The 26908-nt window shown below is 38.5% G+C and overlaps 1 protein-coding gene across 1 annotated transcript in view; it reads right to left on the reverse strand.

Annotated features, from left to right (window-relative positions):
* Positions 1–13065: 13065 nt before the first annotated feature.
* Positions 13066–26908, reverse strand: part of hs3st2 (heparan sulfate (glucosamine) 3-O-sulfotransferase 2) — a 35505-nt gene continuing 21662 nt past the window's right edge. Inside the window, exon 2 of the mRNA XM_029246925.1 lies at positions 13066–13684. Coding sequence (XP_029102758.1) covers positions 13066–13684 — 619 coding nt within the window. The remainder of the gene's footprint in view (positions 13685–26908) is intronic.

A 26908-nucleotide genomic window follows, 5' to 3' on the forward strand; every position in this document is an offset into this window, starting at 1 on the left:
TGGAGTATTTTCGTATATATTTGTGATATGCTAGGTATTTTGGATGAATGAATAGGATCGGCATTATTTATTATCAATACAGGCATACTCTGCTATCCGGCCTCTCGGTTTTGCTAGAACGCCTCTTGAAAATTAATGCCTTTCTTTGCTATTTGCCTCAAACCCTCCCGCTACAATGCCTTTTGTCAAAGCGTCTCTGAAAAAACAAGAATTTGCCCCAAAGATCACCTTTTCTTATATTTTCTTACTGAAACTGATAAAAAATGCTGCAAAACATATTGTAGCGCTGATGATGGGAGCGGTAGCTCTGCCATGCCTACCACTGGGGATGTAAATAGTCGTTGGGAAACCCTTGTGGGGAGTTATGGGGATTAATGACTCCCGCATTGTTCTGGTGTTCTTTCTGTAATGTCGCCGACAGCACAATCTGGGCAAGTTGTCACCATATTTCTGAGAAACTTCAATAAATATCCTACAGCATAGTGTTGTACTTTATTATGATAATTTGTTTAATTTATTATTATTTGAGGGCTTTTATGTCATTTTTTGAGACATTTGTTAAAATTAGTTGGGTTTTTGGGATGGGCTGGGAACCAACGATAAATTTCCCTACAAAGATTAATGGGACGTGGGCTCCTGCAACCCCCTTTTTGTTACCCACCGCATTTTCAAGTACGGATTAAGGACTTATAGTGGGGTATAGCTGTATTTATTGCTAATTCATTGGTTGCTATTTGATCAAATAATTAAACGTTTTACAAAATTTTTCATTCAGGAAAAATACGAATATAATTATATTATGATTGTATATGTTTATTTTCATGCTCTTTCACTTTAGGGAACAGCTGGTAGTCTAGTGGTCAGATCTAGCAACAAGCACTCAAGGGCCCCAGGTTCAAATCCCATTCCTGCTTCTGTACTCTTGAAAGGTACTTGTGCTGAAAATGACCTAGCTGTATTAATGGGTAAATCATTGTAAGTTGGAGAGGAGTTCCAACTAAATAAATGTAAATGAATGAAAAAATAGGGCATGGCATAACACCCTGCTTCCCTGCGGTATATACACAAAACTAGCAGGAACATTAAATAACCCTTTAGTTTCCTGAAGAGGTCTGGCAAGGGATTAATGACCTCCATCCATTTTCAGTCAAAGGATTTTTATTTCAGGCTTCGCAAGACAATTTATAAATTTAAACCTAAGAGTCAGAAAGATCTAAAATAATTTTCATATTTTAAATATAAATCTTCTACAAATGTACTAGAAATTTATTTAAAGCAATAACTTATAAATATAATTATCAAGAAGATGTACTTTGCCGATGAGGGGGTGCGGTGGCGCAGTGGGTTGGACCACAGTCCTGCTGTCCGGTGGGTCTGGGGTTCGAGTCCCGCTTGGGGTACCTTGCGACGGACTGGCGTCCCGTCCTGGGTGTGTCCCCTCCCCCTCCGGCCTTACGCCCTGTGTTGCCGGGTAGGCTCCGGTTTCCCCGTGACCCCGTATGGGACAAGCGGCTCTGAAAATGTGTGTGTGTGTGTGTGTGTGTGTGTACTTTGCCATGAAATTACACGTGTTAACGTAACTATTCCATCACTTAGCTGATGCTTTTTTCCAATGCAGTGTTAAGCTACATATAGTTATTTACTCATTTTACTGTTGGGTACTTTTTATTGTATTTTTATTGGAGCATTTTAAGGTAAGTACCCTGCTCAAGGGCACGACAACATTACGTGAGATTTAAACCTGCAATCGTCAGATCCAAATGTAACAGCTATAACCACTACACTACCAGCAGAACCCAGACTTTGAGTGCTCATGACACATAAATCTTTGTCTAATGCTTAAAAAAAATCTCGGTAATATTTAACAATGTTTTTTTATATCCAAATTTTTGACATTTATGTAACCTATGCTAGTTTACGTGAAGATAGATTTTGTTTTAGTTATTTATCATATGGGCGGCGCAATGGGTTGGACCGGGTCCTGCTCTCCGGTGGGTCTGGGGTTCGAGTCCTGCTTGGGGTGCTTTGCGATGGTCTGGCGTCCCGTCCTGGGTGTGTCCCCTCCCCCTCCAGCCTTACGCCCTCTGTTGCCGGGTTAGGCTCCGGCTCGCCGTGACCCCCTATGGGACAGTTGGTTCAGATGGTGTGTGTGTGCGTGTATTTATCATATGATCAAAAAACTGATTTTAAATGACACAGGGCAAGCTTTAAGCTGTAAAACTGGCTTCATGTAGCCAAAGTTTAACATCTGTAATGTCGATGTTCGTTAGATCCACTGGTATTGGTGTGTACTCGGGGCAGTGATCCAGCAAATGTTTTGCAGTTTGTTGCTGCTCTCCACTTGGGCATCCAGGGTTGTGTCTGCTAGTCCCATTTTGTACATGTGTGCCCTGAATCGGCCGTGCCCGGTGCGTAATCGGTTTAAGGGCTCCCAGCAATGTCAGTGTAGCTGGCTTCCAGGTCGTTCAGAGGATCGCACTGGGATAAATTTGTGTAGCTATGAGTCACCAGTCTTTGTCCATTGCTTTTGCCACTCAGCTTCTTCCCAGGCTTTCTGTGATATGTTATCGCTGTTGTCAAGTAGCTATATCACCTATTGATGAAATGGTTTTCGAGACTTCAGGCGGAGTTGCTTTTGTTGGCCACGGTAAGAGTGGTTAGGTGGCTGTAAAGCAATGAGCCTTTATCGTTCAGGGAGTGTTTTGCTAGTGATATGTATTGTGCATTTCTTCTGATATCAGGAGGAGGTATACCACTTACAATAGGTACGTAATTTGTTGTTGTGGAGCGGATACAGTCAGATACGATTCTCATTGTGGTGTTCAAAGAGCAGTCTACTTTCTTAATGTGGCCACTTCTAGCCCATACTGGTGCACAGTATTCTGCTGCAGAGTATATGAGTGCTATTGAGGTTATTTGTAGCACTCTGAAGTTTGCCTCCCATGAGAGGCCAGCTAGTCTTCTCAGTAAGTTGTTCCTTACATTTGCTTTCTTTGACAGTTGGTCTAGATGGTGTTTGTAAGAAAGTGAAAACACCTTAGGTTGAATTACCAAGAACAGATCAATCCAGAGAGATATTTTTTTTTGTGGCAAAAACTCACCAATTTTAACCAAAACTGCATCGTTTCAGAAGTAATATAGGTAATATTTTCCTTTAAAGCCGTGTCCAGGTGGCCAGTACTTTCGTATGAAAATGTGTGCGGAAGACACTGGGCAACTGAAGACTGCTTGCACAACATAATGACAAATGGTAGCCTGGACTACAGAGAGCACATCTTGCACCTGCTATTGGATGCAGTCGTGTTGTATATTATGAAGGGTGATATGTTCCTTGTAAAGCTGTTGAATATGCAACGATCTGCATTTGAGAAAAGGAATTTAATTGGCCAAATGCTACCCTAGGCTTGAAATATCTAGCAAGAGCAAAGAATTCCTGAGAAAGAGGTGTTTAAGAACCACCAGAAGAGCTGTGCTTTAATGTTTGAATGGCGCCATGAGCAAAACTTCCCAGGCTGGGGCCTGAATCTATTATTTAGATTGATATTTTCAAAGGGACCAGGTCATTGGTGATAGGTTTCTGGAATATCAAATATTCAGACAGGTCATTGAAATGAACAGAACATAATCAAAAGTACTTGCACATTGTGAGTGCCTGAGGAAGTCAATTAAAAGTTTTTAACACCCATATTAATAGTATCTTTTAAACAATGTCATAGTTAAAAAAAAAAAAAAAGTTAATTGATGGAAATTGGGCTTTTTGCTCCTAAATTTCCTGCTTCACGAAAGCATACTCTAAATACAAGCACTGACATTTCAGTAATTTTACTTCTTCTACTTCTTAGATTAATTCTTCTTTTTTGCACAATGATTTGTTCTCCACATTTCCACCCACATTTTTGTAACTTGGCCACTTGCTACAGTATATTTGGATTAGGTTGCTTGTCAATGGTTTTTTTTTTTGATATTAGGGAGATTTGAGATTTTAAGGATCTGCAGCCTCACACAAATAATTTCAAATATTTTATTATACATTCTGGAATGAATCTGCAGCCTACATAGGCACAAATAAACTCTAACTTTGGAGACAAAGCAAAGAAAAAACTTATTTGCACTAAGTGGGCTATTTCTCGAATAAACAGCATGATACAAATCTTACTAAGTCAAATACATTAGCTGAGGATGTGCAATGAGCTGGTTAATATATTCATTCTGTGGCATATTAAACACAGTCATGATGGCAAAAAGCAAAGATGTGCTGGAGCACAGTAGTTCATGATGCAGATTGAGACACAGACAGTCTGTGCAGTTGGATTATGAGAACTTCATCTGAATACTCAGATTAAGGATGTTTTCATCAGTTTTGCTGAAGATAATACGTACTGGTTCAGATAACGTAGCTACTATTATCAAATTGAAATGTAGGGACACTTTGTATGTGGCAATAGTTTATTAAAAAAATATTACGATGAGGAAGCACACACATGCGTGTACCCACACGACACACAAAATGATGAAGAAACAATACACACTGGATCTTGCAAGTGGTGTCATACCAGCTAATGAGAACCTGTTCGAGTGCTTACATATGGAAATCCTTTGTATGACTTATATGAAAAATCACAGAGAACTGATAACTATCTCGAAGGCAGGATCGAGCATAGGTTGTTAGGCTTGACAAGGTAAACCCTGGATGGAAAGCAACTGATCACAAAGTAGCCAGAGCACATGAAAACCTTATTTATTTGTTTTTTCAAGAGCAATGCTAAAAATGCTGGTTTAAAGTATCATAAGCTTTGATGTTGTTATTATTATTATTATTATTATTATTATTATTATTATACCCACCCAGGGTGTACCCCCTCCCCAGTACCACCCATTGATTCCTGGGCAGTGTCTGGATTCCTGTGACCTTGTTCAGGACAACTGGTTATTGAAAATGGGATGGATAGATAATAATAATAATAGTAGTAATTTATTTATTTATTTATTTTATTTCTATATTTTACTTTACTTCATCTAAACAGTAGTCATGTATCAGTCCTGTTGATGCATTTAATTTGTAGCAGCTTTGGATGTGTAGTGATGTTTTTGATTTTTCTTAACCACCATGTTCATGTATAGCACTGTAGCTGACACAATTCTCACACATTTAGATATTTAGTTCAGAGACAGGCAGACACTCTCCAGAGTTCTTTTCTCTCCCTTTAAAAATGTTTGATTATTGCATCATTCTTACATGTCAGACCAGACGATGTTTTTCCACTCTTCAGTTGTCCAGTTTTGGTGGCTGAGTGCCTACGGGAGCCCCGTCTTCTTGTTCTGAGCTGACAGGAGAGGAATGTAGTATGATCCTCTTTTGCTGTAGCCCATCTACAGTACTGTGCAAAAGTCTTAGGAGGATAGATGTTTCACCAAAATATTTGTTTTAGACAGTTTTTTTACAGTTTTTTTTTTTTTACAATTTAATGTCTTCTGCATTAGTGTTAATGGGAAAGAGCATATTTTCGATTTCCAAGCTTTCCTTTTGCAAAAAGTTACAGTATTACGGCAGGGGTCGTGGCGAACCAGAGCCTAACCCAGCAACACAGGGCGCAAAGCTGAAGGGGGAGGGGACACACCCAGGACGGGATACCAGTCCGTCGCAAGGCACCCCAAGCAGGACTCGAACCCCAGACCTGCCAGAGAGCGGGACCCAGCCAAGCCCACCGCACCAAGCGATTGTTGACAATGGATGATTACTGAGCTTTGTAGGAAATTTATTAATTAAGAGCATTATTTTTGGAAGTATTCTCACTTTACAGTTTTCTCCCCCAAGTGCCTAAAATCTTTTGCACAGTACTGTACTTCAAGGTTTTACTAATTGTGCATTCTGAGATGCCCTTCTGTACACCATTGGTGTACTTAGCTATTCTTTGCTTACTTGTGTGCTGCTTGTAAGCCTCCACATGTTTTGCAATTGTCCTTTTTCATGTCTCGCCAGGAAGCTGGCTGTTTCCGAGGTGTCTGTCTTAGTACATCTGGAAGTGATGATTATCACACATTCAAAGAGACTAACATCAAGCATCTTGTCGATGATCAGTCAAGGATCTTCCACCTTGTTCGCATGTTTACGTACTTTACAGCAACGGAGGAATGAACTCTGTGTGTAAATGGACAATCCATAAAGTGGCCAATAACAGTGCATTAATATAAAACATTGTTTTTAGATCAAAAAGTTGTCAGTGAGAGTATATAAATATATATCTTTTTTTACAGGCTGTTTATGTAGATATATATCACATTTTTTCTGGGTTGCGTGCTTCCGACAATTCCTTGATCTCGCGTGCTGTCAGCAAAAATAAAAGTTTGCCGAAAAGAAAGCACAAAGGTGATCTGCTTAGGCTGCATCATAAGTGGCAAAATCTGCAGGCTCATTATACATCATCTTTCTGATCTTTCAGGGAAACAAGTTAATAGATTTGTAGGACTCTTTCTATGCAAAGAAATCATTTTGACACAATGGTCTTTTCTTTGTGTATTGATTAAAACATAATATTGCAGTGCAGTTTAGTTCTTACTGGCGCTGTCCTTTATGCAATTTTTCATTGTTCCCCAAAAGGAAAGTGCAATACTTTGCAGATTGTAGATGATTTTATAGATGATATAGTGATGATATTGTTATGCTTAATAATGTCTGAACCCAATGTGCAAGTGATATACTTTGGGATGTATAAAAAAGGAGCAAGGATTGCCTTCAGATCCATCTTTACCACCCTTTTGGTGTTTCCAGGATTTCTGTTACAGTTGGTTAGTGGAAGGTGTCTGTGGCGGTATGGAGTGTAGTGGGCAAAGCTAAAACTTTCCAGCTGAAGGACATGGGTTTGAGTCCGGCTAATGCTGTGGTACCCCCGAGGAAGATAATTTCCCTAACCTGCTGGAATAATAATTACACAACGTGCAAATGGACAAATAATTTTCAAGTAGCTTCTTCTACATGCCTAATACAAAGTTTTAACTTGCTGTGGAGAAAAGTGTCAGCTAAATGAAAAAAAATAAGTGCTTTGAGGAATGAAACAAAACAGTTTAGTTCAGTTTGGATAAGGTAAGGAAGTAGCAAGCAGGAACCAAAGAACCACGGAAGGAGCTAGAAACACAGATAGTTGAAGGACAAAAATATGAAAACTTCTGTGATAAGGAAAACTGAGCAGGAACCAAAGAAATTGACTAAATATGAGAACCAGAAAAGTCATGATGCACTGTAGACTTCCTTCTTCACAACTGTTCACATTCGCAGGGAATGTTCAGTGTGTCTCCAGGTGCTTTGCCCTCTGTTGGTGTGTTCACGACAAGATGTTTTCTGAATGAGTTTGAATCCATCCATCCATCCATCCATCCATCCATCCATCCATCCATCTCTTGTAAATGTTTTTCCTGTTCAAGGTTGTGGTGGTCCAGAATCAATCTCTGGAAACAGTGTCTAAGATATGATACACACTGGATGGGATGCCAGTCCATTTCAGGGTAATTGCACAAACAATCTCTCATGCATGCACATACTAAAAACCAATTACCTTGAAAAACATCTTTGGACTATGTGAGCAAAACCACACTGATATGAGGAGAACACGCAAACAAGCTCTGAAACTATTACAATAATAACTGGGGTATTTATTATGATGAAAAAATACAGTTGTGTATCTCAACAAATATGCATCAAATATGCATGAGCCAACTGGCAATGGGAAGCTCACAAAAACTTTTGTCTCCACATATCAAAATACCATACCATACCATACTCAACACATAGTCAATTCACTTGCTCAAAAAAGCTAATCGTTGTAAATACCTCAACATGAGTGACCAATTGTAAGTAGTGTATCTAGCAGTGTAAATCACCTTCGTGAATAAGGTGTGTGGGCTGAAAGCACTACAGAGAGTCTATTAGAAGTCGCTTTGGAGAAAAGTGTCTGCTAAATAAATAAATGTATACAATTATGTTTCCTCAGGAAGTACTTAGTAATCTGAAGTTGTTTCTGGATTACAATATCTTTAAAAGGCAAGAGTTGTTATACTGTAACAGCTTCTCGGCAATTATTTACCAAGTGCATTTCTTCGATTTCAGCAAAGTCAGCAAAAATTTCAGGAATAGATGCCAGATGTCCAGGCTGAAATGAATATTGAGCTTGGGCAATGGAGGAAGGTCCACTGGGAGTTCGAAAAAAGTGCTCACTCTCTACCAGGTTAATAGTATTCTACACATTCAGTTTCATCTTTAGTTTTTGGATTAAAATATGTTTTGGATGAGTGACACATTGTAAGTAATGTATCTAGCAGTGTAAGTCACCTTGGTGAATAAGGTGTGTGGGCTGATAACACTTCACAGAGTTCATTGGAAATTGCTTTGGAGAAAAGCATCTGCTAAATAAATAAATGTAAATAGTTGCCAATTACAGAATGATGTAATTCGTTTATTGCAAAAACATTTAAGAACATATAGGAGTATGAAATTTCTGAAGAAAATATCTTGACACCAGTCTGTTTGGCGATACAGATTAATTACGAAGAGAAGGAAAATGGAATTGCCCTAGGTCTGATGTGGACACTTGTGTGTTTGCTGATACACGTATTTCACAAAGAATGAACAGTTAGATATCTTCCTGTAATTATTCATTGTCTGAGGACTCGCTCTGCAATCGTTACTGTAGCATATGTTATACTGGATGTGGAAATGGTGATAATGTGAATAATTAAACGTTTCATTTCACATTCCATTTTTGTCTGTAGTGCTTCAAGGCTTATGCAGGTTAGAGGTACATCCACACTTTGCAAGTTTTAACACAACAAGAAGGCTAGCTGGTCTCAGGCTGAGCATGTAAAATCTTTCATTTATATATGTCTGTATGTTTATACATGTTTATGTTTTGAAATATTGCAAATTTGACAGTACCAGACCTTAGCTATGGGTGATAAATACACACATCATCCAAAAACACTTGTCCCAAGTGGGGTCGCAGCAAACCAGAGCCTAACCTGGCAACACAAGGCGGAAGGGGCACAACCAGGACAGGACGCCAGTCCGTCACAGGGCACCCCAAGCAGGACTCGAACCCCAGACCCACCAGAGGGCAGGCACAGGCCAAACCCGCTGCACAACTGCACCCCCCAGGGGTGAGAAATAGAGCCTTATTATTCTAAAGAAAAGAAAAATCTTATCTTCAAATAACAATTTGCCTTCCACCTGACATCCATGGGTTAAACGTGTGGCTGGGAAACAGTTTGAAACCTTATTTACTTTGACAATTTGGTGCAAATTTACTCTTACCAGCACCACGTTATGGCGTGGTTATTTCTTTAAAGATGTTTCTTTTGTCTATTCATTTGCATACCCCTTCAACACATCAATGAATGACATCCAGCTAGTTTGCGCAAGGCTATGTGTCTTTGATTCATATACCTACCTGCCAAAGGGCAACCTGCAGCTCACCTGGTTGCTAAGAACCAAGGATGACTGACTGAACAGCATGTCTCTAGCCCTTAGAATGCAGTAGAATAATCAGTGGTTCTCTCCAGGAAGCCATTGATCCCTTGAGGAAAGTCATCTTAACACTTTACCCCCTGCTGGAATTGCTCCAGTTTTATTCTGTGAATCCTGTGACTCCTAATGTAGCAAAAAGGAAACTAATACACTGACATGAGCAGTTCTAAATACAAAAGTAACATAATCAATAAGCTCTAAAACTAGCCTTTGTGTGGTCCTGCTGTGCTAGATGCACTTATTGCTTGTAACCACAAAAGCAATGCATACCTTGTGTTAACTGTAATATCATTGTTAAATATTGGTTTTTACTCAAAATAGCCATGTTTAAATTGAAGCGGCAAGAAGCGTAGTGGTTGGAGACTTCATCTTACAGTCAGAAAGCCCATGTTTGAAGCCCATCTGTTGTACCTATGAACAAGAACAAGGTAGGGTAAGGGCTGTTCACTCCAATTCCACTCATAATGATCGTTTGCATGGTAAGGGTGGGTATGACTGTGGTTTACCATTGCATTCCTTCACTCAGATCTTTGGACGGTGAACATGGGAAGAATGTACGCTTTGCATTCCCTGAGCTGGAGTCAAACCTACACCTCAATGCTCTGCTCAGACCGCTTTGCTGCTGAGCAAAGTTCTTTCCCTGAATGATCCAGTAGAAATGATCCAGTTCAGTAAATAGATCATTTTAAATGGTGAAGTAGTTCAATGCATACTAAACTCAACGTTGTATGTCACTGGACCATGCCAGAAGTACAATCTTCAGAGAGCGACCATGTGGCGAGTAGTGGTGAGAGGGATTGTGGCTCTCTTAATTTCTCTTTCCCATGGTCCAGAAGAAAGCCAACAAAAAGACAATAATAACAAGAGAAAGCCAATAACTCAGCAAGCATAGAACTCAAGAGCACAATCACAATTTTTAACCACATTCAGTGAAGGACATCTCTCTCTAACGCACTCAGAATTTGAGACTTTTATGGAGTTTTTTATTAGAAGATCAACAATTCCTGAATAAATAGTACATAAAAATATTAATAATGTCTTTAATGAGTCTCTGAGTGTAAATATTAAACTATCATCTATGAAATGCTATCATAAAAGATTTTTTTTTCCTTATTTGGATCCTTATTTGGAACCAGTTCGCATCCCTACCTATTATTTTCTCATGTTCTTCTCCGTGTCACAGTTTGCATAGATCAGACTTGACCTGCGGTGGAGGCCCTGATGACATCCTCAATCAGACAAGCTTCTCTGAGGTTAACAAAATCCAACACTTAATGCACAGTGTTTTTTGACATTAGCTGTAATCAGCAGCTGTGATTGTCGGTGAAAGTCCAGTGTTTTCAATACTGTGAACTGTTGCTCTGGCAGCGAGATAATCTATTGTGATAGTCCTCATTCATAAACATGCAAAGCATTTCATTCCACTGCCTGCTGATAATGTCAAGGAGAGCAACTGTAATATGACATTAATCACAGTATTTTTAAACGCCATTCGATTTTTAAATGTCTGTCAGCCATCCAGATAAAACGTGAGACTTAAAAACTGTAATGCTGTGAACATCGATTTATTCGCAAATCTTTTTTATGCATTCCATCTGTCAGATGATAACAGTATATTTGATGGTGTCTCTTTTGACATCCCCCACTGTGGGTTCCATTTCTCCACTCAGCATGAATACAAATGGTGAGTCCTGCATCGCATGAGTTGGACCAAACAAGGAAACATCCCCAGAAAGTTTTTTTTTTTTTTAAACATCTGTTGGATATTTCACTCATGTTTAGACATTCATCAAATGGGTCTGGTAATGGCCTATTTATATGTTAATGAAACACATAATATAAACTTTATCACAAAAACCCAAATGAGAATTTTCTTCTACACAACCAGTGAGAGATTATTTTTTGTAATCCCTTCCTGAAAATTAAAAGTTTCACGTCCATCCGTCCATCCATTCATTCACTTTTATCTTATCAAAAACCTTGTTTAAACATGGCCCTAAAATGTGTTTCTTTTCAAATGATACCACATGTTTTCTGAGGTCTCATCATGTGGGGCAGGTGTAAAAGCACAAAAAATTCCCAAAAAAATAAGATGTTGTAAAACAACCTGTACAGATGTCAACAATTAATTGCTGCACTCAGCCATCAACACTATTCACTGAAATTCAATCCCCTTTAAAAAAAATGTTGCTAATTGGTTAGATTTTTTGAAATCTTCAAGATGTTATTGATCAAAATATTGTCCCATGTACAGTTACTGGATATGTGGGGGGAAAAAATCTCTTGAAAATGTCAGAAACAGTGGCAAGCTAAGGTTTTAAAATGAACATTTTATAATTTTTAAATTGACTGTTATTGAGCTTCTCTGTGAATTTATTTAACCAAACAACACATCCCATGTAGCATGTTTCGACATAAGTTATTCAAGGTTAATGTTGTTATGCAGTTATCATTAACTATTATTTTTTCTGCGATAGAGATCATTAATATTTCTTTAATACACGCATGCTTAACAAAATTCAGTGAATCTATGCTGTTTTATTGAACTACCACCCTTATATACCAATTTTAACAGCAATGTGCTCCTGCAAAAATAATTTGCTGGGCGACCCTTCAGGAGAAACCAATATGAACTTAGCTGCTCAAAAATGAAAAATGTGAAGATAAAAATGTGTAGTTATTATGAAAAAAATCAATATGGGTTAGGTGATTCACATGCAATAATTTCTAATATAATAAATAAGGTAACTCAGAATGGCAGGGCAATGGTTAAGCCTGAGCTCAATTTTTTTTTTCTAGGCAACTGGAAGCAATTTAAGATTTCATATCTACTGTATTTATCATGTCATAATGTAGTTCTGTGCTTTATTTAGGTGAATTACTTTTATTATGCAATTAACTTGAATGTATGTATATATCAGCATTCACAAGTGTTTTAAATCGCTTCGAAAATAAAGGTAATTCATTTAACAAAACTTTGTCATAGAAACAATATCACCATTATAGATATATTTTACACAGGTTGTATATTTGTGCAAGTGGCAGGTGTCTGATGAAGGACCGAGCTCAGAAAATAATGAATGTTATAATGTACTTAGTCTTGTGAAAGCTCTTCATGACAGTCCAAGTCTATTTCGTCTGAATAAATCAGTGAAGATAAACGAATTTTACATAAAAGAGTTGAATAAATATCACCTTTTGCTTTGAGTACAAGTTGTTAATCTTTTTAAGCGCTAAATAAAGCCATAAAGCCACAGGCCATAACTGTGTGTGTGTGCATATATTCACTCTGCATTTCTTGGTTGGAAAAAAAACAACTTCAATTAATTCTTCAAGCTTTTTTATTCTGAAGAATATATTTACTGCTTTATAAATGTTGACCCCAGATACATTAGCTTACAATACACAACTGCATTGTAATGAATTCAGACGGCCATCAATAAACTGATACTCATGCATATGAAGGAATGACTGTATCGACACAGCTTATATTCATGGAAGACCTCAGCGTTAGCTCTTTCCAGTTTATTCACTAGCTTCCCCATCGTCTACTAGTCCCACCTGAAATCATGTCCCACCATTTCGTAGAATTTGATGTTGTATGGCCTGTAAAATTCTCGAAGTTTCTCGATGACTTCCTGGTCAATTTGCACATGAGTTCTTCCTTTGGACTTCCCGAGGCAGCGGGGCAAGCTGCTGCTTTCGGGCTTCTTCAGACAGGGGAAGCCTTTCGTTTTGTTGAAGTAAAAGTGCTTATCTGTGACAATACGTTTGAGCCCCAGGAAATCCTGCACCCTGGCCAGCTCTCCTGCCGGGTCTGTAATGAGCATCTCCCCACTGACAAAGTGGATCTGCGAGAGGGGAAAGTACTGCAGCCAGTTCTCCAGATGAAGGATGTACATTCCGATGCGGATGGCGTTCCAGGAGGTGTCCACCAGACCCAGGCTTTTGTTTTTGAAGGCCAGCACCTCGAAGGTGGGGATGTCTGGCTTTTTGGACAGGGTCTGGGTATAGTCCGAGATGGCCCTGGTGACAGGGTTTCGCACCACTACGATCAGCTTGGTGTTCCGGGACATGCTGGAGATCCTTCTAGGTGCCTCCCTTGTCACAAAGTAGCTGGGTGTCTTCTCCATTGTGATTTGGCTATCCAGGGTGCGGGGCATGAGGCCTCTACACAGAAAATGGGAGACAGAACGTGAGGTTATGATCAATAGTCGACGCCAAGATCCCCAGTGTGCGATTGTAAGACAGTTATTTTAAAACTGATAATCTATGTCAATGGCAGATTAATTTTTAATAATCCCCTCTGCAGAGGAATGCACAAACTGACATCGATAGTAACACATTTACTGTTTGTAATACGTACACTGCTGCACTGAATTTCCAAATATTTAAGATCTCATCTGCAGGGCTGCCAGTTCGTAGCCGTTTAAGTAACAAACTTATGTTTTACCGGTTTGCAGTTTCCCCTTATTAAAAAGTAAGACAAAATGCATTTATCAGCGAGAGCGCAAAGCAGTGTGCCATTGTTGTTCTTTTGGGAAACCATAACCTGCTCTCATTACACACAATGGGCCATTTTCTGGTAGCTTTGCAACTCTGCTAATCCATTGTTAGATGAAGACACAGACAAACTGCTCAATTATAAAAACAGATCAACTGAGTTTCAACAGTCCTTAGTCCCACTTGCCTTTTACCACTATTATCTTGCTCTATTATCCCTTTTCTCTTGGCTCATAGCTATAAAATAAATATGCCCTGACTTTCTTCATTGTGCTAGAATGATGCAGGCATCATCTCATTTCTGTGGACCAGCATCTGATTTTGAGAAGTTCGGATATCTGCAGGTGGTCCCTGATTTACGATGGGGTTACGTTGCGCGAAACCCATCATAAGTCAAAAATATCGTAGGTCAAAAATGCATTTAATACACCGAATATAAACCTCTGCGTGACAGACTGGGAGATGCGGATCGCTGCCGCTGTCCAGCATTGCGAGAAAGTATCGCAATGCATATCGCTTGTCCGGGAAAAAAATCCAAGTTCAAAGTACGGTTTCTGCTGAACGTCTATCGCCAGCTCAGCACTGCAAAGTCGGAAACTTACAAGTCGAATCAACATAAATTGGGGACCACCTGTACAGTTATAATAAAAAACAACATATGACCTACGGGGAGTGCGGTGGCGCAGTGGGTTGGGCTGGGTGCTGCTCTCTGGTGGGTCTGGGGTTCAAGTCCCGCTTGGGGTGCCCTGTGATGGACTGGTGTCCTGTCCTGGCTGTGTCCCCTTCTGCCCTGCGTTGCTGGGTTAGGCTCCTGCTCCCCGCGACCCCATATGGGACAAGCGGTTCAGACTGTGTGTGTATATGACAGATGACCAGTTCTGGTTCAAATATGGGAAACACGTTTCATAAAAATACATAATTGTCTTTCTTGAAGGAATAAAAATTGCAAGAGCTTCAACCAGTATATTATTTTGACTACATTTACATTTATTTAGCAGATTCTTTTCTCCAAAGTGACTTCCAATGGACTCTCTGTAGTGTTATCAGCCCACACACCTTATTCACCGTGGTGACTTACACTGCTAGATACACTACTTACACTGGGTCACCCATCCATACATCAGTGGAACACACTCTCTCTGTAGCTCACACACTAAACTATATAGTTTGCCTCCTTCTTCATCCTTGCATTCATTTCTTAATTTCTGTTTTGTTTAATTTGTGACCAAAGAAATGCCCAAGCACTGACTCCTAAAGTTCACGAATGTATTCTTTGTGAAATTATTGGTTTTTAAGAAAATGTTTACTAGAATTTTTATATATAAAAAATTTTCAAATAGGCATAAGCAACAGCAAAAATTTTCCAAAGCTTTTAATATGCTTTATTGCATATTTATCCCTTAATACAGATGCAAAGAAAATGTGTATGCTCTCAAAATTACTGAAATGCAAACCATTTCTTTTGTTTTCTCAACGACACATTCTCAGATTTTTCCTTAAAACCTAATACACGTTTATTTGTATAATTTCGAACATGAAGAGATAATGAGAGAAAGGGACACATCTGAACATACTTTCATGCAGCCCTGAAAGGGATTTACCACACTTACTTTGTCTGAAACATACAACATTCAGAAACACTGCATTGGGGTGAGATTATATCACGAAAAACAATGAATACATTTTCCAAAGTTTATCACAGTCACATCTTACTTAAATAGTTCCAACTGTACATGGGGCAATTTTTGTGGAAAAAATATGTAAACATTCATTTTTCAGTAACAATTCTGAACATACCTCACACCCAATGAGCTTTCAAGTGAGCTACATCTACTCTCTCGGTTGACCTCACATTTATTTTTTATGGCTATTTCCATGCATTTTTCATCAATATTTTTTTATTTTTTTTCTGATTCTTCTAATTGCGCTGTTTGCCAATATTTTGTTGCTCGACATCTTCAAGACTTTTAAGCAGCCTTAAAAAATGAGGTAAATGAGATAAATTTGCTCCGCAGTACACCGACACACTGCCCTGGATGATGAGTTTTTTAAGTGTCACAATGCTTGCGATGTAAATTGAACAACGGAGTATGAAGGTGATGCTGGGTCTGAAAAAAGGAGCACTGTCAGTTTTATTGAGGAGTATTCAAGCCCTTTAACTCTTCTGTGCAAAGAACAAACAAAACTTCCTTATGACATGCTGCTGTGTAATGTCACCTCGGGTGCAGAGGTATCACTCAAATGGCTCTGATGTCACACAGCTAAGTTAGACTTAGAAGGTGTGATGTCCATATTATGTTTCAAGTCATAAATCACTGCTATCTGTAGGTTGGAGGTTCAAAAGAGGGAATGGAGTTGGGGAATCTAGGTCATGAAATAGGCCATCACAAGTTCTCTTTTCAGGGTAGCCATCACCAGCAAAAACAATAGAGGAGTGGCCCATATTTATAGAACATGAAAGATAATATTTCACTCTTCTAAGCCCATCATTTTCTATTCTGCCTTATTTACTTGTGTGTTCTTGATCTACTTTTCCCTTTCTGAAAGAAACTGGAGCAAGGATTAAACTAAGAAAACGAATGCCAGTAAAATTGATTAACTTAATTCTGTATCAAAATGCAGTTACTTGGGACGGAACTAGATATTATTCAACATAATATGTACTTCTTCCAAATATTAATTTCCTTTAAGTGATTCATAATTTTGAAGTAAGTAGTATGACTCAGCAGCATTCCTTGAAACAATGCAACATCCTGAACATTCTTTCCTGAAAAGATGTACTAACACGGATTCAGCAAATTTGTGGTTTAAAATACTTTTGAAATCCAATTAAGTTTTTTCTTCATATGCTGGATAAAAAAAGGAAGTTCTGCTCCCAGAAAGCTATTGTGCTTAACTTGTGTCTGCCTTTTCGGTTACTGAAATTCTGCACAATCATTTTAAATTATACTTATATATTGTATTATATACCGTGCAACAGCATGCTGGTGCCTCAAAGCTCCTGTGCTCTGGGTCTGAACTTAGCTTTTGAGGGAAAACAAAAACTCCTGCAGCCAGTTAGACAAAATACTTTATCGGCTCAGCCAAAGCGCAACACAAAATGTCGCCAGTCGCAGGAAGTCACTATATGCTTTGGGGTCCCCCTAGACTAAGTTATTTATGCCAAAAAGACTACATGTCCACTGCACAATCAGAGCTTATTCACTAATCAAAACAGCCAGTGCTGGAGTGGTTGCGCTATTGCCTTTGTATCCGAAGGTCGCAGGTTTGATCCCACCTCTGGCTGTATTGCACTTGAACAAGGTACTTACTCTGAATTGCTCCAGTAAAATTACCCAGCTGTGTAAATGGATAAATAATTATAATCTTAACACTGTGAGTTGATTTGGAGAAAAGCATCAGCTAAATGAACAAATGTAAAACAGCAACAAATGGTCCAGTAAAGTATAAAAAGTATGTGTGAGTGACAGAAGGAGTGTGTTCCACTGATGTATGCATGAGTGATCCATTGTAAGTAGTGTATCTAGCAATGTAAGTCACCTTGGTGAATAAGGTGTGTGGGCTCATAACACTACATAGCGCTCATTGGAAGTCGCTTTGGACAAAAGCATCTGATAAATAAATAAATGTAAAAAAGAGTGTAGCTTGTCTCTGCTTAGGTCAGTTGTAAACTCCTTATATCATAAAACAAACATTAATAAAAGGTAACGTTCTAACCCAAATACAAAAGAGGTACACAATAAGAGACTTTGGATTCATGGATGGAGTGTTCTGCCATAGGTGTCAATAAAGATGAGGACTCTACAGGGTTAATTAAGCAGACCCAGACTCACCACAGGAATTTTACAATGTTTTCCACATGTTCCAGTCTAGTTCTTACCCTTATTGAATTTACATGTTTCCCCCGTGTTCCCATGGGTTTCCTCCCATAGTCCAAAGACTGGGTGTCAAGTGAAATGGTGATTAGAAATTTCTCCCTTAATTTAAAAACTGTCTTTATCTGAAATTTCGGTATAACAGCTGATGGCTTTTGGCACTCAGTTTTTGAGTGATGGAACAAAAAGTCTGTATAAGAAAATTTATGGTAACTGGTGCACTTCTGAATTGTTTTCTAAGATGTACGTTGCTTTGGAGAAAAGCATCTGCTAAATGAATAATTGACAAAGTGAGTGTGTTATATTGTACTGAAATTATGGCTTGATAGTTATGTATCTAGGTGTTTTAGTGTTATAGTGATTTTTGGCAAAATTGTTTTGGGGTTTTTGGAATAGCTGGGAACAAAATATTATTTTTTTGCATTTAAAATAGTGGGAAATTAGCTTTTTTTTCCCCCAAAATTTCGATATCTGTAACTTTTCAGGAACAAATTAGCGTAGTAAATTGAAGGATTCCTATAGCATTTTTTCCCAACTATGAGACTAATACTTTTATGGAGAGGTGACAAGATAGAAGTAAAAAAGTAAATGTTTTCCGTAAATATTAAAGAAAGTCGCACACGTAGAGATTATTGACTTTGCAGTTGATATGATAATCAGAAGCCAACCCTGATGTAAAGATACAGATAGTTTTAGAGGATGCCTTGGTTTCTTGGTACATGGAAGATTGTTTTGGTTGATGTTTCCCCATTTATCAAAAAAGCTCTACTGTAACATGCAACTGTACTAACATATGACAAAAATCTATATGAATCATATCCTTTACCTAATGTTTTCAAACGGTTAGGGGAACACAATTCTCCTACTGCTGTTCCATTGCTCCTGAAATGTGATTATTAAACTATTTGTATATTTTTAGGAAATAATAATATGTTCTGCAAATATTTTGTATGGAATTATTCTTTTTCTCTTCTGTATAAGACACACTGTTATCTAGGAGAAAGTTTTGATTTCCATGGTGTAAGACCTGCCAATACATTGCAGAATGTAAGTGTGTTTCCTACACAGCTTGACACCATGTCACACCACAGTTCCTAATGAGGGCTTATCTTTCCATTTAAATTTTGTCATGCTGAAGTGAAGAAAAAAAATGTAGACAAGCCTGTTTTTTTTATAGCAGATGCTAAGAAAGATTTTCAGTACTGTACCTTATTAAATGGTCTGAATTTTATTATTATTAAGAGCACCTGCATGGGCTGCTCTGAATAATTTTATGTATTTTCATTTATATTATGCTTTTCTCCAAAGCAAATTGTAATATTAAGCTTCTTACAATAATTCACTCATTTTTACAGCTGGGCAATTTTTACCGGAGCATCTTGGGGTAAGTACCTCACTCAAGGGTAGTACAGCAGGAGATAAGAGTTAAACCTGAGTCGTTCAAGTTCAAGGCAGCAGCTCGTACCGCTATACCACCTGTTAGCTGATAAAGCTGATAGCATTGTTTTAAAAACTTTTATGACTCATTCAGAAATTACACCCTCTTCAAAATTTTACTCAATAAAATTCTGTTCCATTTAGCCTTACAGTTCAGTCAGGATGGGCTCCAGTGGGATGACAGTAAAACTTATTTATTAGCAGTGGTGTCAAGGTCAAATTTGCTAGTTTCATGAGCTGGCAGAAACTGCACAGTGCTAAAAAAGGTTGGTGCTCTGTAAATTAATTTTTTTGGGGTGTGGTAATGGTTTCCATTATACCACGGTGAGGAGGTTATTCCCTTTAAAAGTAGTTGCTGTGATAATTGCTGTGGTTACCATGACAATATGCCAGATGTTGGGTGTAAACAAAACCAGGTTTGATTGTCCCCAGAGTACTTCCCAAAGAATGAGACATATGTAGTTATGGATTAGAAAAAATGTTATGTGTTTATTTTAAGCATTATCCATTTACATCTTAAGCATTTTAAACATCAGACTTCTGCACAATATCATTGATTTGTGAAGTACCACAATTTACAAATTATTGTTTTTCTGAAGACAACTTTTTACAGTATAATCATGGGATGCTGAGCTGACTCCCTTTTCTGAGTTTCAAGGCAACTGGAATTCTTTTGTATCCCATGGATTTTGATGGCACTGTCTTAAGAAGTATCTGAAGAGTGCATAAGCTTACAAAGATGCCTGAACGACAATCTTCTCTGCTTACATCATCCATCCATCCATCCATCCATGCATCCATCCATCCAACTGCCCGTCCAGTTTCAATATCCACTTGTCTTCAAGAGGGTCGCAATGATCCAGAGCCTATCCTAGAATCATTGGATGCAAAGCAGAGGGGGGTTCACCCTGGATGGGATGCCAGTCCATAGCAGGATATGTTCACAACAGTTAACTTAAAATTTGTTAAGATCCTCTGACACCATATGTGGTCAGAGAGCCTATTACTCTGAACTACTGGACTTAAACCTTTCTCTTTTGGACATAATCATGTTCTAATGTACATGCATGACATAACTTCCTGTCTGGAATGGAAAGAAAATGTCAAACAGTAAATGCTCTAATCCACATGTATGGGACTGCTATATGACAATATGCCAAGATCTCTAAGGCTGATTTATTATTCAATAATTCTAAATATCACACTACAAACCATCTACAGAAATACACACGTTTAATTATTTCATTATTACTTCTTCAAGCCGTATTTCTTTTCACAGTTTGAACCGTAAAACACAAATCTATCTATCTATCTATCTATCTATCTATGTAATTGTTATTTTTACCCATAGCATGGGATACATCTTAGGATAAAGAGTCTGACCTTTAATAAGAAGTTTAAAGATGCACAATTCAAATATGAAACATTTCATATGTTGACATCTTTGTTTTGATTTTGTTTGAGGCCGATGTGATTTGTTAATGCATGCCATTGATAACACAGACATTTCCACTTAGACTAAACAGCTACAAATTAACTGAAACACCACCTAATGGACTTTACATTTGGAGGAACTGCCACATTAAGTGATTTATCACATGAGACAACATAACTGACCCTTAAACCATTACTACAGTAACATAGCCATTACCGCTGCAGCACCGCTTCTGAACTGCGACACCCTGTTGTCCACTGACTGAATGTAGGCACGACATTGGCAAAGCAGCACTGGAAGGGAAATTAAAACATTAAAAGAAAGGGCTCATTATGAAATGCCACATTTCCGGCATGCGTCCACAAATGCTCCCTCTATGAGAATCCCATTCCCCCTTAACAATGAGGGAGAACAGAAGACCTGAGCATCCACTGGCTGGATTAATTTACACTTCAGCAAGTCCCAATGAAACTGACAACCTGATGGATTTTGGTGCATGCTGGGAGCCACCAGCAGGACTCGGTGGAAACAGGCGCACAGGCATGAGAGGGAAGGAGCTCATTAGTGTCCCCTGGTTTCTCACTCTGTCCCCCCCTTGCCTGTCTAATGCCCTTCCTTCCCTACCCCCCTTCCCTCTCACTTTTTAACAGTTCACACCTCGCTAAAGACTACACCTCATTTGAAGTTTTGTCAGTCTCCTTTGTGGAACTTTATTTATTTATTTATTTTTTTACTGCTCTTTTCACAGTGCTCACGGTTGTCTGGGGTAACGCAAAGCATTTGCGCTTTTTGCAGAGTGTTTTGCCAGGTCAGGTGGCCCCATTATGTACCGCAGTGGTTCTCCAATCTGCCGACAAACCCACGACATTCTAAATTAAGATCGGGGAGGGGGGTCGCGAGATGGCATTTTATACATAAACAGTGCAGCACGGTGTGTCTTAGCATCTTCTGTTAGCTAGCTAGGCCACAGGAGGGCAAGGGATGTTGGGCTGACTAAACATCCCCACACACCCATACACACACACACACACACACACACACGTTATAAACATATATAGAGGTGGTCCCCGATTTATGATGGTTTGACTTGCGATTTTTTTTTACTTTACGATGGTGAGCTGGCAATGGACATTCATTTCTGGGCAGCGACAGCGATCCGCATCTCCAATTCTGTCATGCAGAGGTATGTATTAGGTGTATTAAATGCATTTTCGACTTATGATATTTTCGACTTATGATGGGTTTCGGAAACCGTAACCCCGTTGTAAATCGGGGACCACCTGTACACATATTTATATATATAATTATATACACACACATATATATGGACGATTTATGATATATGGATGAGTGTCCCATTGTAAGTAGAGTATCTAGCAGTGTAAGTCACCTTGGTGAATAAGGTCTGTGGGCTGATAATACTACATAGAGTCCATTGGAAGTCCTTTTGAAGAAAAGCGTCTGCTAAGTGAATAAATGTAAATGTAATTTAAAAATGTATACGGGGAACAGGTAGCATAGCGGTTAGAGCCGCTGCCTTCAGGCTCAAATCCCACTTACTAGCGCATTACCCTTAAGATAGGTACTTACCCTACATTGCTGCACAGAAAAAATTACCCAGCTCTATAAATGGGTAATCATTGTAAGCTGAATAACATTGTAAGTCACTTTGTAGAAAAGTAAATGAATAAATATATAATAATAATATCCAGCCCTACTTTTTCGGAATTGTTCTTTCCAGGTATAGAAGAGGGGACATATCTGCATATATGACTTTTTACATAGTTCAGCTGGTGTTTCATAGCTGGTTCCACAACACTCTTAAACTTCCCTATACTTAAAAATCTTTAATTAAGTAAACAAGACTATATCTGAGATTAGAAAACTGGTGGCTAAATATAACAAAATGTCGAACTTCTATTTTGGGTACAAACAACAATCAACAAAATGTAGCTGCTCAGCTCTCAGTTCTGTTGAAATGATTTTTTAGTGGATGCCTTTCTGCCAAAAGATCTCCTTTTTTATCACCTGTCATACTCAATTTGTACCCATACTGTAAAATAATGACACGCATTCCGTAGAAGTGTAATGTTATGAGGCTTTCGTTTCCAGCTGGTAAAAGCATTTCTTGTCTCAAAATCACTTGGGTGCCAGTTTAAATCACGAGAGGTGTTTTAAGTTCATAATTACATTGTCTAACACTGAGTAACCAGGGGCTTGTTTCGGTAATGAGCGTCTCATATTATCCGTCGCATGACTTTGTTCTGTCTTTCCTTTATTGAAACACTACAGTGGAAGTCATTAGAAAACCAAATGAAAGAGAAATGAAATGAAAACCAAATCTATAACGGCAGGGGTTCTAGTGGTTAAGGACATACATTCACAGTCTGAATGCTGCCCTATACAGGTACCACTGCACACAAAGTATTGCACTTCAGTTTCCCAGTATTTATTTATATAAATGAGTAAAACTTTACATTTCAAAGAATTGATGTTGCCTAAGCGATGAATTAGTAAACTGTTCGCACCAGTGGGACATTTTAAAGTCAGCCTTACATAAAATGAAATGATAACGTCACTACCTTTACTGTGGGAAGCCATATATAGTATCTAGAACAATGCAAAGTGATTAGTGGGTTTACAGCTAAAGCTAAAAAAAAGTGCCAGCGGAGGTTATTTGTCTCCGCTGTAATCTGACCTTGGCATAGCTGACCATATGGGAACAGATGGTGCTGATGAAGATATTGTACGTCTGCGGAAAGGACACGGCAAGCAGCAAATATAAGAGCACAAGTAAGGAGCCAACAATACGTAGAGAATATGTAGCCTACTCCATGGTCCGTCTTAATCAGTTTCTTTCGGATTCCTGTTCAAGCCGCATTTTGAAAGCAAGGTAAAAGGAAGCGAAATGCATCCTATGGCATTCAGGGCTAAGCCAAAATCAACTGCTTTTGCAAATAGTGATGTATATTTTAACTTGCAGAATTGTTATCCAGTACGGGAGTCCCAGAAACGAATTCAGCAATATTACACTAACAGGCCCTTTCCCAGGCACGCTACCTCAATATCTCTGCACCTATAACATATGCACAGGTGTTCCTTTGGTACAACTATCTGCACCTTGCAAAGGCAAATAGCAAATGTTTATCCTCTCACACGTACGCCTGCTTTTAGTGCCCTCTGACAACTCGTACAAATGACAGATATGCGGTAATTTGTGGGGAGGTTAAGATATAAAGGCGAATGCTATTTGCAGATAGATAAAGTATGTCAAATTATTCTAAATTACAGCCAGAGCAAAGTACCCTCTTCACTCAGCAAGTTTTCACAATCAATCAGATGGGAACAGCTTTATAACTGTTTGCTGTTAACCAAGATTGGTAAAGCTACTGGTACATTAATGGGACATCTTCATGCTTGTTACGTTTTCATTACAATGTCCATTAAATCCATGTAACTGACAAATGATGTCACCTGCTCCAATCAATTATGAAAAATGAAACAATCCATTATAATAGATTAGAAAAATGAAACTGGAAATTTCCAATTAACCCCCCCAACCCTGCCTCCCTGCAAGAAGCTGCGGCTTGCTGAGACAACAAAAAAGCCTGCGTCGTAGCGATGAATCACTAAGTAAACTTCCTCGTGACTTTGCCACCCTTCTCCTCATTCGCTGCACCACTTCATAATGTTGGGGAGGGTGTCATTCCAACACCTTGCAATTTTGGAAGAACTTCAAAGTTCTAGTGTGTGCATAGTATTAGTGCAGGTTGCTCTTCTAAGCATGGCATTAATTTTTAGAAAAAAAAAAAAACCCAACCATTTTGCTATTCATAATTCAGATAATGTCATGTTGTTAACTCACTGTTGAGGCAGTAGGTAATGTAATGATTAAGGCCAGTGCCTCTGCATTCAAAGAGCCCAGGTTTGAATCCCACCTCCAGCCCTACCACTGATTGAAGGGCTTACCCCACATAGCTGCAATAAAAATTACCCTCGTGTAAATAGGGAAATCAGCGTAGGTTGCTTTCTATTGTAAGTGAAGAATGAGCTGAAAAAATATGGATTATTATTATTTTTACAATGCTGAACAAAGTCAAAATCTCAAGATTGTCTTTTTAAGCAGTAAAGTCACATTTCATTATTGTTTTATTATTTTTTTTCCCAACGCTGCAAATGCATAGTCATTTTTTTATGACGATCACTTTCGTTATATTCTGAACACACGTTACGTATAGCGAGACAAAAACAACCAAGAGCACAGTGGAGCTGCTTTAATTTGGAGGGAGACAGAGAGATGTGCCGACAGTGAGACTGGGGACCTTTCTCCAGCTGTGGGATTTGCTGCTCCGTTTCATAGCATCTCTCAGCTGCTGAGGAGCGCCTGCCACACACAGCACTGACCCCAGGCTCTTGCTGCCGTCTTTGTGGCGCTGTGGCAAATTAATTCTTTCCAGAAAGTGAATACTATGTCATATAATTCCCCATGAGCTTTGAAATATAAAAAGATCTCCCCATTAATTAAAATTCTGTAAGATAACCATCCACTTGTCCTAGTGGTTATATTTAGTCATTTTCTGAGATCACATTGTCGCAGCCTTCCTTCCACACACATATACTGAATTTATTGACTATGTACTCTATTGCTGTTTTGTAAATTCATTCATTCATTCATTCATTCAGTTAATTATTTACTGATGTATTTTTTTCTAAATATCGCAGAATTACGTACAAGTACAGAATTGTTGTACCCGTCCTTTGGCAGTAAACGTGTATTGAATTTGTCATGCCAATAAAGCTTGCTGCACTAAAAACTGAAAATTGAAATGCTGAATGTTCTGCCCACATAATGGAAAACTCAGAATTCAGGATATTGCAACCTTTAATGTCAAATTTTAGGATAAATGTTTCTTATGCTCTTGAGTAAATTACAGCTTTGCACACCTGAAAATGATGCACAATTCTATGGCAAGGTCATATTGCATAACCATCTAGTAAAATTTTAACTATCTACTTCATTTTAAATGATATCTGTTAAAACAGACTACAGCACATCTTCCTTTCCACATTTCTGCACTTCCCTCTAGAGTATTTAACAAGTATCTGCTCACTCTTTCCAGAACAGCAGCAAAGCGAATCCTGGATGCTCATGGAAGGCCTGTTCCTTAAAAACAGTCTAATTTAACTGTCAAATGCAATATACGCCTTTTGTGTAGATAGGGCAGGAAAGACGAATAGCATTTGAAAATGAACTGGAGCCACTGAAACCATCGGAGAAGGTATCTGTGTTGTGAAAACGCAACATTTTCTCTCTTAGCATGATTGTCCTGTGTTTTATTCCTAAGGGCTTTGTTCCATCTTTCAGGTAACGGTTTATTGAGTAGCCCATCAAATAAAAGCTTTAGCTACTGGCATGACAGCGATCTCCACAAATGCGGAAGACCACAATGACACATTTCTCATTTTGATTCTGAATTTATTTATGTCAGATAATATGTCAAATGAAACTTATGAAGCTCCGTGAAAGACGGGTACTTGGCAGTTCCACCCAGTATATGTCAAAACTGCAAAATGAGCGACCGCTTCTCTGACAAATACGTGCGAAAGCACGAGACGCTTTCCAGTATATGAAAGTCATACTTAGAACAGGAAACAACTGATATACTAGGCTAAAACCACTTAACATAGCCTTTGATTATTAAACGTGGCATAAATCAAACTATGGAAAGACTGATGAATATTTATATTACGAAACCCTTTCATGTGACCATTCTCCTCCTTGTTGAAGGAAGATTTATAGGATTCATTAGTGTTGTAGCTTTGCAGCTTATTGGTGACACTCTAAATATCTGAAGCCAGGATAAATTATGCCAAGAAGCATTGAAATATGTAATCAAGGTTTTGCGAAGAACTGGGGAGTACAGAATTTATCAAAATAATGTCAATTTATTCAGTTTCACAAAAAAAAAAAAAAAACTTTATATTGCAAAGCTGCTGCCTTGCTAAACAAATGTGCATATGCATCAGACCTGACAAGAAAACAATATCGTATATACATATATACCGTAGGCTCAGGGAAAAGTTATGAAACGCTGGTTGTTTCTCAGTTTCATATCAGGAGTTTATGAGAACATAGCAAAATCA

This window comes from Scleropages formosus, chromosome 20, assembly GCF_900964775.1.
Source record: "Scleropages formosus chromosome 20, fSclFor1.1, whole genome shotgun sequence".
Lineage (NCBI taxonomy): Eukaryota > Metazoa > Chordata > Actinopteri > Osteoglossiformes > Osteoglossidae > Scleropages > Scleropages formosus.